At 40.4% G+C, this 15,411-nt stretch overlaps 1 protein-coding gene across 2 annotated transcripts in view; it reads left to right on the top strand.

The window, feature by feature from the left end:
- lmx1bb (LIM homeobox transcription factor 1, beta b) overlaps positions 1–15,411 on the top strand; it is a 49,429-nt gene that overhangs the window by 30,870 nt on the left and 3,148 nt on the right. For both annotated transcript variants that reach the window (XM_014007178.1, XM_014007176.1), the window contains 4 exons: positions 9,820–10,052; positions 12,566–12,741; positions 13,626–13,703; positions 14,074–14,140. In XM_014007178.1, coding sequence (XP_013862632.1) covers positions 9,820–10,052; positions 12,566–12,741; positions 13,626–13,703; positions 14,074–14,140 — 554 coding nt within the window. The remainder of the gene's footprint in view (positions 1–9,819; positions 10,053–12,565; positions 12,742–13,625; positions 13,704–14,073; positions 14,141–15,411) is intronic.

Below are 15,411 nucleotides of genomic sequence, written 5' to 3'. Positions count from 1 at the left end.
GACGTGATTCCTGCAGAAATTGCACCAGCAATATTACTTCTTACAAACACTTGGTTTGATATTAAAAAAATAGTTTCATTTGTGTTGAGAAATTATAATCAGACAAAGTTTTAGAATAAGATCATGTTCTGTTCAAAAATGGCACAGTTTAAGCCATTTCATCAAACCTTGAAAATAACAGGATCATGTAAAATATTGTCAAAAGTCAAGCTCAGAGATATTGCAATATTAATATATATTTTGTGAATGACTCTTAGCTATTATCACATCAAATTTTAAGTCAATATCTGTGAATTTTAACATTTTGGTGTTGGCTAATGTTAAATAAATGTGATGGTTATCTTGAATTAGACTGACTCCAAAAAGTAATTAATTATAGATGCATTGCCAATTATTATTTTCTTAAAGTTTCATTAAAATTTCTGAAGTAGTTTGTGAGATTTTTTGCAAACAGTAAGTTGAGTCTAACAGTAAATGCTAACGTGTAAACAACAATCGTGGCACTGATTATCACTCAGCTAATGATTCATTCATAACTATATCAGAGTTGAATGCATTTTCTGTAAAATGTTTGAGACAGAGTCAGTCCAGCATTCCCGGTTTTGTGTTACAAACCTGTTGCAGCAACGGCCTTTTAAACGTGACGGGTTCTAATTTATTTTTCCAAAAATTAGAAGCTATAATAACAGGTAAAACAGTAAGCAGAAGATGAGCCAAAATATCTCCCAAAAATTTGTCGCAGAAATAATTTTTTTTTCACAGATGCTGCTGCGCAGAGTGTGCTGTTTGTCTTAGGCTTTAAAAACGGAGCTCAAATGTGATGTTGCACTCATTTTACATCGTCAGGAACAGCAGCTGTCCAAACAGCATCGTGTGTGCTCGCCTGCTTACTCTTGTATTTAGATGTGTACTTAGCCTCCTCTGCTGCCCAATACACTGTCCTTTTCACTCCGTCAGCTTTGTTCTACCTGTGCGGCTGCCAAGGATTATTTCCACGCTGTTTTCCTGTAGCGACTCATTAGGAAAAAGGAGAGGAGAAGCAACGGGGCCTGGTGATGAGAGTCTAATCCAAGGGCATAACTTTAGGTCTATCATTGGGTGACGGGGTTATTTATTTATTTATTTATCATATCATTTACTTTTGTAAAATGATTCAGGATATTTTGGGGTTAAAATACATTTGAAAGTTTTTACTGATTTACTTAATTTTCCCGGTATTTTTTTTTTTTTTTTGTATTTACTCTGCTCGCATTCTGTTCCACGTCACTTCAACAGTTAAGAAAAGGCTTACTTTTTCCCCCCATTTTTTCCACCAGTAATAAATATATTCTACATTTCTAGGATGTATTATACGACATACCTTAATTTCTTAATTTTCCAAGTGTATATATATTTACCTGGTACACTACAATTTGGGTAGGAAAAATTACAACACATGATGAGCAAATACAGCCATTATGTGACAAGAGCAGACTAAAACACTGCATGTCAATTTCAACAATTATGCTTAGACATACAAATATGACATTGGAAATTTTGAAATCAGGTCAACGTTACCTAAAGGTAGCAAGAGAGTTGTGGCTGTGTACTTAACCAGTTAAATTCTACTGTGTTAGAGCAAATAATGTAATTTTATTAGGGGCGTTATATTGACTGGATCAAATTATTTTAGGGGTCATAAACCCCCTGACCCCTCTGCAAACTATGCCCATGGTCTACTCTCTTACTTTGGGAGATGTATGTAGTACTGACCTAAGTATCGTCTTTTGCTAAAAAAAATGAAAAAATAAAAAAAGGAATAGTCAGGTGACTATCTGTGCCTTTGTCTAATGAAATATCTCTTGAACCACTGGAAAATATTAAATAAAATGCTCAAAAAAATTATTGGATCTGATCTACAGCTTATTTAATTTTTGGAAACAAACTGATCAAATGATCTAGCTGTTGCAAGATGGTTGCAACAGCTAATCAACCATAGGCAACAGGAAACATAGCTATAACTGTTTTTTATGTTGTTCAAGAGCTCTCACATGAAAGGTGGAGGGTGATATATACATTCCTCTAAGAACTGCTTGAACTTTTATTTATTGTGTGAGACTTTATGTTTCATTTAGCCCAGTTTGACCTAAATGTAACCCTATCTATTTGATAGAAGAAATGTTTTTTAACAGATAGAAGTTAGAAGAAATAAGGGCACGTTTTGCCTTTTTTCTGTTTTTTTTTATAGCTAGAACACGTGCAAACAACCTCCCTTCCTTGCTGTTTTTCAGGTTTTGAGTAAACTGTGAACCCTAAAGAGACCATTTAGAAGACAGTGTAAGGGTTTTGGATTTCTTTTTGCAGCTGTGCGGTGTACTGATACGCACGGATTAGCCCGGGATGTCCGTCTGGCCAGAGAGTGGTCCGACGAGCTGCACATTCCAGCACACAGGAACTTACACTGCCATAGAAATGAAAGGGGTAATAATTATTTTCACCACGGCTGATATGTGGGACAGACTAATCCAGTTCTTCCTAACTTCAACCGGCACAGCCTTCCAGACTCTAGCATTGCTCTGTTCAGCAGCTCTCACTAAGTGCGCTCCCTCTGAGAGGCAGGGCAGGTGCGTGTGCACACTCTAACCCACCGAGCACGTCCCTGCTATTATCTCTGCCATGCCAAGTGCAATCAGCTTGTCTCATTCCTCCCCTGTGAGCTCGCAGGCAGGCCGGTGCTTCGCCTCCACGCGGGGAACCGGCACAACGCCGTGGCCAGAGCTTACGTGATGAAGAAGGCACCTTTGGGCCATTAGTGGTGTACACATCTCCTGATAATGTGTTTTACTTTTACCTGCTGGGAGTTTAATTAAAAAACAAAGAGCCTCAATTTAAAGGCCATTATTATGCTAATGTAGTAAGCAAGGGATGGTGATTAAGCAGCTTTTAGAGCTGACTGGAGCTGGCCCTTGGGAGCGGAATGATGGCGTTTTTTTATTTTATTTTTTATTTAGCTTCATTACTCTCCATGATTCTGTGCAGCAAAGAGAAATGCTGATGCAATGAAAGCAGGTCAGCCAATGAGAGAGCTCTTACAAACAGCATCAACTACTTTTGTTTGGCACCTACTTTTCATACGGACTGAGCAGCAAAATGACTCTGTGCTTTTTTTTAACAAACCAGTTGCTTTGATGCACAACCGTCTCTCTTTTTTTTAATCTGCTTTTACCATCAGGGCCTCTGCAAGCAATCAAACACTTGTATTAGCAGAACTTGGGCTCCTATTTTTAGGGGAGTGTGGTCAACATCCAGCGTGTGCTGCTTGAAGAGGACAGCGGAGTCATACATAACAAAGTAATTTTCGTGACGTTGAGACGTAGCTGAAGACGTTTGTTCGTCTACGTGAAGCAAAACATCTGGGAATCAAATGTTTCCCCTTAGAGCTTAAGTGCTTCGTTTGGCTGCCGTGAAGTCATTTTCACACACGAGGAGCTGAGGAGTGGCCGACCGACGGTTTGGAGGTTTCTTCTATGAACAAGACAACAAATAAAATGTACAACAAAAACATTTTATAAGGTTTAGTTTGTTGAATTTGAAACTGGAAGTCCTGCTTATTCTAAGTCTGCACAATTGACACATACAGAGTGATGTGAACAATGTAATGGCAAAATATGGGAGTGGTAAAGCAGGGGATACTGTCACAATGATCCATAATAAAATCACAATCAAGCATTTTTCTATTATCATGCAGCGCTCACTATTTATCTGTTTTCTATTAACAGATATCTACTAATTATCTATTAAATAACTATAAAACATCACAACTGTTTGAGATGTATTGCCCCTTTTCCACTAGGACCACTTGGTGTAGTGTCGGTACGGTTCTGTACAGTTCCAAGCCTTTTAGGCCAGATTCATGAAACCAGACATTTTTTAGTACCTACTTCGTTGTGGTTCCAAGCGTCCCCCAGTTGACACAAAAATGTGATGTCAGAACACTGTTCGTCATTGATTGGCTTGGGGGTGGAGTCACTGGTTGCGTCTAAGCTGCCTTTACAATAACAACTCGAGGCACCATTTTTTTTTAATTGTAGCAGTGACATTAGTCGTGATTCCATTCAATTTTAATTCGAAATTTTTTGCAAATTTTTAAAATTTCAAAAGTTATTCATCAAATGTGTTTCCATCTCTCATTTTGCCCATTAACTTTTTTTTCAAAAAACCCAAAAACCACCTCCACCAACCGCCGAAAACAAACCCACTGGAACCAGACTGGAACGTCAATGGAAAAGCACCCGAACTGACCTGTTCCAACACTGACCATACCAACACTACACTAAGTGACATTAGTGGAAAAGGGGCATACTTGTCCGGGTGTGTTTAATATTTTGTGGCTGAATAACTGAATTTTAGATACACACTTCAACTGTAAACATTTACTTTACACAGTGAGAGAATCATTAAGTCTCTTTTGAGCAGAACACGTGCCTCACTGCAGCAGTGTAAACACACAAAGAACTGTTTTAGGGTGCTTCTTTGTTCACTATGAGATCACATCTGGGGTGTGACCGGGTTTATTATAAAAACTGTTAGACCACGTGATTTGTGGCCATTTTTGTTTTAGGTCTCCTGAGCTACAAACAGGCTCGGAGTGCAATGATGTCTTTAGATCTGTAAAATAAACATTGAACTGAGAAGCTAATCAGTTTTCTGTGCACAATTCGGGCTCCAGTCTGAACAATTGCTTTTCACTGTTAAATCCCTTATTTTGTTTTAAAAAAATATTTAAATATGTATTTTAAAATAAATTTGTATCAAAACCTTACTGATAAATGCAGTAAATGCCATTATATTTCCCACTGATACATAGGAGGTGACACAGGATAAAAAGAACAACTAAAAATAAAAAAGCTTACAATTTTCACCAGAAACATCATTTTTGTTTGGTGCAGTAAAGGATCTGGTGTTAATTGCTATATTATACCATTGAACAAGACCAGGTTCCTGTTTGCATCATTCATGCTTTTTGTGCCAGTATGTGCAAGCACATTTTTTATTGTTTGTTTAAGCTGAAGAGAATGTCGCTCTGACTCAGTGGAAGAATTTAATGATCACATCATTCAAACCTCGTGAACAAGCATTGGGCCCAAAATAACGCTGATTACTAGATTCATTTGTGAAAATTCTGTCTTATTTTCTGTTAGTTTGTTCATGACCTGCCTCACAGCTCACCTCTTTATGATTGGCACGGCCACTGGTTCCCTGCCTGAACACAAGAGCACATCTTCAAAGTAATAGCTTACAGCTGCTGCTTGGATAATCCTCGTCTTTGAAGGGTTGCCGTGACATAATGGCCCTGCCTATTCTTCTCCTAAATTGTTATGGTATTTCTCAAAGTGTTGTTCAAAAGCAGAAGAGAGAAAAAAATAAAGCAGAGGAGAGAGGGGGGAGATTGTTGCATGTGTTGCTCAATGTTGCGTGATTTTTCACAATCTCACCTCTGTCCCTTTTTTCTTATCATTTACCTGTCTTTCCTCTACATGTCCCTTTTACTGCCCCCCGTCCCCCTGATACCTTATGCTGAAGCAGGAGTGTTAAAGGGGACATATCATGCAAAATACACTTTTTTGCTGTTAAATAAATTTTGTTGTGTACTTGGAGTCTCCAGGAGTGCATTAAAGTTTAATTTAGTGTATATTCACACCAGACACATTTGGTCTACTTTGAACGAACCAGAGTTTGTTTCCCCCATTGGTTCAGACTCAGGCCAGCTTAGAAACATAGTCCCTCTAGCATGTCTCAAGGTCTTCCTCTAGGTCTCCTCCCAGTGGGATGTTCCCAACTACCTCACCAGGAAGGCGTCCAGGAGGCATCCTCATCAGATGCCTGAGCCACCTCAACTGGCTCCTCTCGATGTGGAGGAGCAGCGGCTCTACCCTGAGTCCCTCCTGGATGACTGAGCTTCTCACCCTATCTCTAAGGGAGAGCCCAGACACCCTGCAGAGGAAAATCATTTCGGCTGCTTGTATGCATGATCTTGTTCTTTCAGTCTGGATTTACCAACTACAATTTTGTCATCTTCTTTCTCCTCTGGCTCTGGGTCAGACTCTGGCTCCAACATGTAAGACTGGATGGACAAGTCTTCTCTTGTCAACATCTTAGTTAATTTGTAAATACAAAGTTTCTGAACTGCTATATAGTCGTAAAGTCCTCTATCAAGGTACAATGGACTGCTCTGAATGCTGGGTGAAGGTGGGGCGTGAAGTGCCTTGTTTGGATTTAAAGAGACAGCATTAAAATGAGTTGATGTGAGACACAACTCAGAAAAGGGGTAAAAGAGGGGCTTGTGGAGCTACAGTAAGGAAGATTTCAGACCAACACATTGCAGTTCCGCTTTATCTAAACCCCAAACTGAATGATTTAAATGTGAAGAAGAGGGATTTAAAAGCATTATATGCTCTTATAAGTCCGTTATGAGTCACTGCAGCATGTGGTGTGAGTTTAAGACGTTGTCACACTTTAAGCTGCATGTATTCCGTTCAAATGGAGAATAAAGGGAAGAGGAGGAAGTGCTGATGTCTCACAGCTGCACTTTTTTGAAAACCAGTTCATCAGACATAAAAAAGTGTAAGAAAAACACTGTTGTTTTCTTCATAAAGCTTTTTGGGTTGTTTATTTGTTCCTGGCTGCTTTCTGTACATTTTCCACGGCATTACAAGCCTCCACAGTGTGATAATGTGCCATGGAGAGCAAGAGACGGATACAGACAATGTAGGAAAGAGCAGACAAGGGATTACAGGTATATGTTGCGCACGTAAGATTAAAAAAGAGGGACGTAACGATTCCTCTGGGATGGAGGTATGTGCTGAGATGGACTCTTTCTTTTTTTCTCTCTCATTTATGAGTCCCATTGTGGGGAGGACTGGGTAAATATTGACAGGTCTCTGCTTGAGATGCAGCCATTGATCCACGCAGGAGGGGTCTCATCACTTGATCTGTGCGCTCAGGTGTGGGAGGAGGGAAAACCAAGAGCCAGGATGAGAGCTGTCATGCTGGTGGTCCCCCTTTGTGTTGTCTTGCTTACCGATGCAACACTGGGCGTCGTGTTACCCAAGCCCATGGAAGTAGATTTGAGATAGTCGTGGTGTTTTCTGGGATCAAAACTGATAAATGATCGGCTAACTCACTTTCCGTCTGATTCTCTGGTGTCGTTTCTACCCTCAGCTAACGGCATCGCCGGGCCCCTGTTTGTGTGTTTTTCTATTTATAAAATCACTTTTTACATCTTTCCATTCTGTCTCCGGTTGGTGCGTCGGCCCGGCGGCCTGCTCCACAAACCACTAATCAGGTAATGTTGGGGAGGTTGAATGGCGTGCCTCACCCCGGTCAACCTTCACTGCTCACACAGTGGTGTTGTTTTAAAGAGCATTCTTTAGCAGCTGAACTTGGAAAGGTATTAAAGTGGGATTAGGCTCCTCCACAATCCACTGCTTGTGTCATTCAGGGAGTTTGTGTTCTCCTCTCCCCGCTGCCGCCTCCCCACTCCTCCTCTGTTTGATTGTGGCTAGCCACAGGAGTGGGACTGACTGTGCCTTTCAAAGGAGAGGGGTAGGGTTAAATCCCTAGTCCACTGCTCCCTGCTAATTCTCCTTGTTCCTTAGAGAAGGATTTACTTCTGCTGCCAGCATCTCAAAGGCCTTCTCTGCCCATCCGAAAAGTCGGCGTTGCCTTCCTGTGGAGGTGTGGTTGCCATAGAAGGGGCGTCATGCGTGGCTATTCCATCCGAGCCCCCCTGAGAATGGGGAGCGGGGACTGAAAACAGGCAGAAAGTCCAGATTAGACCCGGGGACAAAGCAGGACAGGAAGATTCCAGAAGGGACGAATGGGAATTACAGCAGCAAAAATAATGCAAAGTGACAGAGAGGGGAAATAGAAAAATAATGGCTTACAAGATTAAACCCGGCGAGAAGAAAGAAGAAAGGAAAAGAGGGCTGAATGAGAATGTTTTCATCTAGATGAGAAGATTTGAGAGAGAGAGAGAGAGAGAGGGAGAGAGAGAGAGCAGTCTTGGGTGAATGCGGAGGCTTCAGACACATCCGAACCGTGCTAACGAGTCATTTCCTCATCTTTCCGCTCTCTTTCTGAGCCTAAGCTGCCGATCATTAGCTAAACATTAGAGTTTGATCTGGGAACTTGTCTTGACAGATTCATCACCTCGTTCTCCCTTATCCCAACACTCTAATCCCTCTAAAAACTAGACACGCGTTGGTAAATTTTCACTTTCTTACCTGAAAAATTTCATCAAACTGAGATTTTTTCCCCCTCTTATCTGCTCTTTTTTATATTACTGAATTGCTTATGTGTTGAAGTATTGACAAAACTTGGTGGTTTGTTTAGAAGACAGATCCAGGATCTTGGGTCACTTCAACAAGAACTCTGCATGTTGGAGAAACATGCCAGCATTTCTTATTCAAGGGATTATCCTCGAGGTTTTCCATAGTGCAGCAATAATCTTCTTAACTTAGTGTAATAAATAAAAGATTAAAGGATATTTTGAACCCTGAAAGTGCCAGCTTTGACATCTTTGTTGTTCTGCTGCCGTATGAATAATGATAATAAAAAAAAGATTAGAAGATGCTCTGTTTGTCTTCTGCTGGCAGACAGAATTTGTTATTTTCTACCACAGTGGATGGATATTTAGAAACTATGGCATAGCCTATTAATTGTGCCAAAATTAAAATGACATTAAATAAAGCTCTCCTGATTTTGATCTGATGAGCAATTACTTCAGGAAGCTGCAGAGTTGAGAACAAAAAGCACGCGTACAGCTGTCCATACACATGCACTCACATGTGTGAACACACACACACACACACACACACACACACACACACACACACACACACACATTATCAGGACTCAATCAGTACCTATAACAACATTAGCATAACAAAACCATCCTTTGGTTACCCGTGCTCTCATATTTACACATTATATTCATCGCTATCGTTCATCCCTGCCGATGATGTCAACTGCTCCTCTCGCTGTCTCCCTCACAAAGAAAGAGATGTTCACCACAAACAGATAGGCGGCTGCCAGCTGTCTTCCAGACCAGGGCAAACACAGAAGCCGCTAATAAATCCAGCTTTACGGCCGGACAAGATCAACCGCACTCTCTGCCTTCTTGATCCGTTTAATGTGGCTTCATTCTGAACGACGGAGGACAAATGAAATGCCTCTCGGTCACCAATAAAACAACGCAAACATCTTCCCCCACCCCCTCAAAAATAAAGGACATAAAAGAAGATGGAGGTGTTTGTCAGGGAGATGGTGATAGAGGTGGCATTGTACCGTATAGAGGCGTGATATTAGACGTAGATTTGAGATATGAACAGTAGCCAGCCATGAATCATGCTCTCTGATGCATATAGAGTGCACTGATATAAAGGAGCTGAGTAATTCACCAACCAGTTTGGAGTTCCTTTGTATTTTTTTCCCTCCCTGACATGTAAGAGGATTTGGGTACCTATGATGACTGGTGGACTGGTGCAGAGCTGGACCCACCCTGAAATTTTAACAGATGAGTTGTTGCCAAAGGAGTCACTTCTTTCGCTGCCCAAAGGGGTCAACGAGCCAACTTCAAAAACCCCCTTGATGGGCAGCTAAAGCTCCACTGAACTGTGATAACAGACAAGTAGAGAGGGAAAGTAAATGCTTCTAATCCAACAAAATGCCAAACATGTCTGTTTTACCTTCATAGACATGTGACTCTCGCATTTCTGTTGCTTCTTAACCGCAATACTGTTCACAAAACCTCCTCTCTTCTTTTTCCTGGATCTGCAGGTTATTTGCCACCAAATGCAGCGGCTGCATGGAGAAGATCGCCCCGACGGAGTTCGTGATGCGAGCTCTGGAGTGCGTCTACCACCTGAACTGCTTCTGCTGCTGCGTGTGTGATCGGCAGCTCCGAAAGGGCGACGAGTTTGTCCTGAAGGAGGGTCAGCTGCTCTGCAAGATTGACTACGAGAGGGAGAAGGACTTGCTCAGCTCCGTCAGTCCGGATGACTCAGACTCAGGTGAGCACCTCGGCGACCCTCTCTCACACCGGAGTGAGAACGACACCCTGGTGCTATCATCACATGGCACTGAGGTGTTGCATTCAGGCGGCTCTGTTCCATTGCAGCGGCAGTCAACATAGATACCCTACATCAAGATTGTAAAATAAAAAAACACTAGATTTAGTACTATTTAAAGAAGCAATTATTTTTGAAGACCTCTGAAGTTTTAAATGAATCCATAGATGTACAAAACGCCTGCTGCTTATAGGCTGTCTTTGAACACCGTTCATTCAAGCAAGGAGTGCAGGTTTACAGTAGGAAGAGGAAACAGGACGAAGCCAAGCCAGTCTGTATTAATGGCTCTCCATGCGTGGGCAGGATCTGGTGCTGGAAAGAATTAAATTACTGTATCACGATGAGTGACAGAGGGATTTGGGGCCTTTCTGCACTAAGCCTGCGCCTCCACTCTTATCAGCTCCAGCGCTCCCCGCCTATAGGCTGCGCACACGACGAGGCATCTCGCCAAGCCTCACTGTTCACTACCATCTGGCTTACATTTAGACACGCACAAAAGCGGCGAATTTGTCAAATACATCTGTGGCTGTGTCAACTTTTGTCAACTTGTGGGAATATTTGCTTTGCCCCCCACCCCCACCCCCCTTGTTTGCTTGCATCGTCAGTGCATCACTCACCCACGTCTTTGCACGTCTCCAAATTTCAAGATGTAGCAAAATGTCAACATGAGTCGTTGGTAACCTTGGCTTGTCGGAGACGGAGCAAAGGTTTGACAGCCCAGAAATGTAGACATGGATCAGAACCAGATGATAAGCGAGCTCTGATATATATATACAGTATATATTGTATAAAACATCTAGACCTCAAAATCATTAACTTTTTTACATTTTACACAGCAGGGCTGTTTCAGGTTTGGAAACTCTTTTTCATCCACATCTCAGGTAGCAATTAATATTTCTTTATGATTTAGTTTTCCTCTATAACTTTGTGGGTTTTATGACAAATGACAGTGTGGCTTTTTAGGGTTTTTCATCAAAGTTTAACCTACGTATTTAAAATTGTTATCAAAAAAAAAAACATGTTTCTTTCTTTTTTTGAAAGGACTTTTCCCTGAAAAAGTTTTATAATTTTTATAGCAACAACAATTTAGGTAAGCTTAGATTGGTGATTAACCTTAGTCCTGTTGTTTACTACGGTTTTAGACACTGTCATTTTGTCAGGGGTTAAATTTAAACAAAACTCATTGTGTTACCGAAACCATGAGCACAAAATGCCACCCCCCCAATCTTGGTTATGATCCAGTCTTCTTATCAGAGACTGATTTGGTTTAAATGAGACAAAGCTGAGAGCAATAAATTACTAATGACAGTGTGACCAGTTCAGCTACAAACAGACATATTTTGGTGTGCTCTCCACATATTTTAAAAGTCTAATCATAAAAAAGTCTTTTTCCTTCTGTAATAAATTGAAAACAAAGGATCAAAAACATGTGTCTCCTTTGATTAGGCCAGGGGTCTGCAACCTTCACAATCAGTCTGACCCTTTTCCACTATAACATGTCTAAAGCTGTAAACCAAACTCAAAGCTTTAAATAAAGATATCAAAACATTAAGGTGTAACATAAATACTATGTACAAAAAGTGGTTGTTTGTTGCAATATGAAATTCATTATCTATAATATTATGTTGACAGTTATTGTTTCAAAGGGAAAAGTTTTTTGGCTACACCCTAAGGATAAAGCTCTGAAGTAAAAGATAGCATTCTTGTCTATCTCAATGTTTAATTAATGTCAGCACCACACTTTGAAATAATTAAGTTTATACTAAAAATCAGAAATTTGTTTTTGACACGCTAAATTTTCCTGAAAAAATGCTAAACTTAATCTTTCTTAACTTTAATTTGTTTCATGTTAGCAAACTTATGAATATTTGATGTTATCAAAGGGACTTGCAATTTTTTTTTGTAAATTGTCTTAATGACTTGTGATATGATCATTTGTAATACATGTGTAAATTTTCACATATTCTTTTTCCCACCCAGTCATTTGATCAAATATGCTAAAAAGGTTTAATTTGTGGCTGGATTTTAGAAAACAATCACACTGCAGGGATAGAAGTTGGATCAATGATGCAGCTAAGAGCTACTAGCATAAATTATTTATTGTGTATTACTGTGTTGTATCATTATGTCACCAAAGTTTTGTTTTTTTCAAAAATTTCCAAAATTGATAAAACAAATCTGCCAAAAAGAACCTTTTTCTAATAGAAATATTCAGTTCCAATGTATTTGTGGTCAAAGCTACAGAAAGTTTCTGTAGAGGCAAAAAAATAAATAAATAAATAAAAAAAAATTAAAAAAAAAAAAACATGTGGCCCAAGAGCTGCAGCTGCAGACTTCTGGATCAGGCATCTGTGTGTGGTGGGAATATCAATGAGCACAGAAAAAATATAGTCATCAGCATCCTGTCATCAGTTCAAGTCACATCTGATCACGCCACAAAATGTCTCTTTCTGCAGAGAAAAGTGACGACGAGGAGCTGGACGTCAAGCCAGAGAAAGGCATTGGAAGTCAGGGGAAGGGTGACGACGGGAAGGACCCGAGGAGACCCAAAAGACCACGAACCATTCTGACCACTCAACAGAGACGGGCCTTTAAGGCCTCCTTTGAGGTGTCCTCAAAACCCTGCAGAAAGGTAAAATGAAACTTAATCAACTACTACAATGAGGATGTGAGTTTTTCTTTTTAACTCTTTTTTTGTAGTAATGGGGGATTTAGATGCTGACCACAAACCCTATAGTAGTTTGACAAATAAAGTCTCAAATTAAAAAAAAAAGTTAAAAAAAATCTCCCCCACCTCCGAGCAGAGCTTTGAAGTGCCAAGCAGCATTCTGTTCTGTGTTAACTGAGGCGGGCTGCTGTAACGCAGTCCGTCTGCAGTGAATGTCACACTGAGATAGGAGAACTGCCTGCGTAGCCAAGGCTTTGAAAAGGCAATAACCCCCAAAAAAAAAAAGCATCCAGAAAGAGCCCTGTGCTGATCCGACATACATTTAAATGAAAGCAAATCAAAGACACAGTGTGACTGCTGGAAAATGTGGCATACAAAGTACGGTCAGGTACAGTGAATGTTTTACTGCCTGCCATCAAATGCAAAAATGTTTTGCTTGTGGCTGTGTGTGCTTTTGTTTATCTGTAGCGTTAGCACAATAACTCATGAATCCATCAGAAAGTAGATGAACATCTATATCTAATAAATTATCGAAATKAACACTTTCAAGATGGGTGCCACTGCTAAGCAAGGTTGCCAACACAAAAAAAACAATCATAACTCAGTAAGTTTCAGAGATGTTGAACCCAAATTTGTGTGGTAGTAGCTGAGAGTCATCTTCGACTTATTCTAATTAACCACGCAGGATCTCGCAAAACTGCCTGTGATTGTATATAATGTTATTTTCAGTATCTTTTCTTACCATAAACTGATCTTAATGTGCTATATTCATTTCATCTAAGAATTATAGGCTTTTAATTTTGGTTTGGTTTGTTGTGTGATACTAAAAGATTGTTTTATGTCTTTAGGTGAGGGAAACGTTGGCTGCAGAGACAGGACTCAGTGTTCGAGTGGTCCAAGTGTGGTTTCAGAACCAGAGAGCTAAGGTGAGGTGTCCTTACATGTGTGTCCTCAAAAGAAAAAATAACAAAAAAACAGCTTTGTTCCATTTTCAGAGTCCAGCCAATAAATCAGCCCAAGTCTCTATGTTAAACTTATCACTACATTCCTTTCACAAATGCAAAGAACAGAGCAAGGAGTTGCAAATCTAACCCAATCTTGCATTAAATGTCTACGCCCTCCTCTTTTCCGATGATTATCTTGTGAAGCATCCTTTGATACTTGACAATGAAGTGCGCACACATAGAGAGTTTGTGCGGTTCACTCAAGGGTGAACAGCGAGGCGCATCCTTTTTAAATTAAAAGCCTGCATGTTAGTTTTGGGAGTTCTTCACAACTTTGACTCCTTCGTTTCAGATGAAGAAGTTGGCCAGAAGACAGCAGCAACAGCAAGAACAACAGAATTCCCAAAGGCTGGGCCAAGGTATGACCCGTACACATGCAGTGACAGCTCGTCGTCTCAGGCAGAACACATAAGATTATTTATTGATTTTTTTTATCTTATTTTATTTTTTGGCGGGGGGAGAAGTAAGATGAAAAGGAAGAATAAAGTAATTGATTTATTGTGTTGTACTGTGTTTTATCTATTGCTACATGTCAGGAAACATGTCTATAGTAGGTTGTCATGTTTCTTTCTCAGGGGTAATCAGAGCAGCACGGAGGTACGCTTCTGTTTTATGCTTCAGAGTCAGAAAACATGAGCTTTAAGTTCCTAAACTCTCACGCTGCCATCAGATTTTTTATCAAAAATAGCAAATTACGAACATGTTAGTGGGAGAACGAGAGCACTTCTGAAGTAAAAGTGGAAATTGTGTTTGGAAGACAAATAAAAAGAACAACAGACATTGTGTCGTGAAGCCACTGTAAAGGAAAGCGTATGACGTTGTGGGGGTGGGGGGGGGTTTCAGTGATGAAGCTACAAAAGCTTTGTGTTCCTCTCAACGCTTAGAAAAGGAGTGTTTGCTGAGGGAGAACTACTATAGGTTGCCGTGGAAATGCTGACCCAGACACAGGCAGGCTGTGTGGGTATTTGAAGGTTGTAGGAGCTTTGTCACAGGCATTAAAATGAGCACAAACACACCCCGATTTCTACTGATCATTATGCATTAGTTTTTTTTTCACTTAAGATAAGATAGACCTTTATTGTCATTGTACAGAGCACAATGAAATTACAGTTCAGAACACCCATTCAGAAGAAGACAGAACATAACAAACATAGGAGAACAGGTACTCTGGGTCATGCAGCCACTGACCCTGCACAGAGCAAGGATCATCTTCATGAAGACATCATGAGGAGGCACAACCCTTAACAGAAAAACTAAAAACCACACAAGGGAAGATGAGGAAAAACAAAAGCATCATATTATATCAACAATGAGACACACTATGGTAATTAAAAAAAAAAACCTCTGCATAGAGCACATTTATTAGCCAGAGGAGTAAGTGAGTTTAGGAGGGCGTGTATCTGAAGCCATGAGTGTTGTATGCACTTGTGTGAACATCTGAAAAATGAACCCGAAGAATCGAGTCCCCAAAACCAGCGCAGGCATGGTTCAGAATATGGATGTTAACTATCCATTCTGTTGCGGCCTTCAGCTTGCTCCAAGAACCAGATCACAGATGTGTGTGTGTGTGTGTGTGTGTGTGTGTGTGTGTGTGTGTGTGTGTGTGTGTGTGTGTGTGTGTGTGTGTGTG

This window comes from Austrofundulus limnaeus, unplaced genomic scaffold (genome assembly GCF_001266775.1).
Source record: "Austrofundulus limnaeus strain Quisiro unplaced genomic scaffold, Austrofundulus_limnaeus-1.0 Scaffold40, whole genome shotgun sequence".
Taxonomy (NCBI): Eukaryota; Metazoa; Chordata; class Actinopteri; order Cyprinodontiformes; family Rivulidae; genus Austrofundulus; species Austrofundulus limnaeus.
Note: the sequence above shows the minus strand (reverse complement) of the source record. Positions and strands in the feature narration are given on the sequence as shown.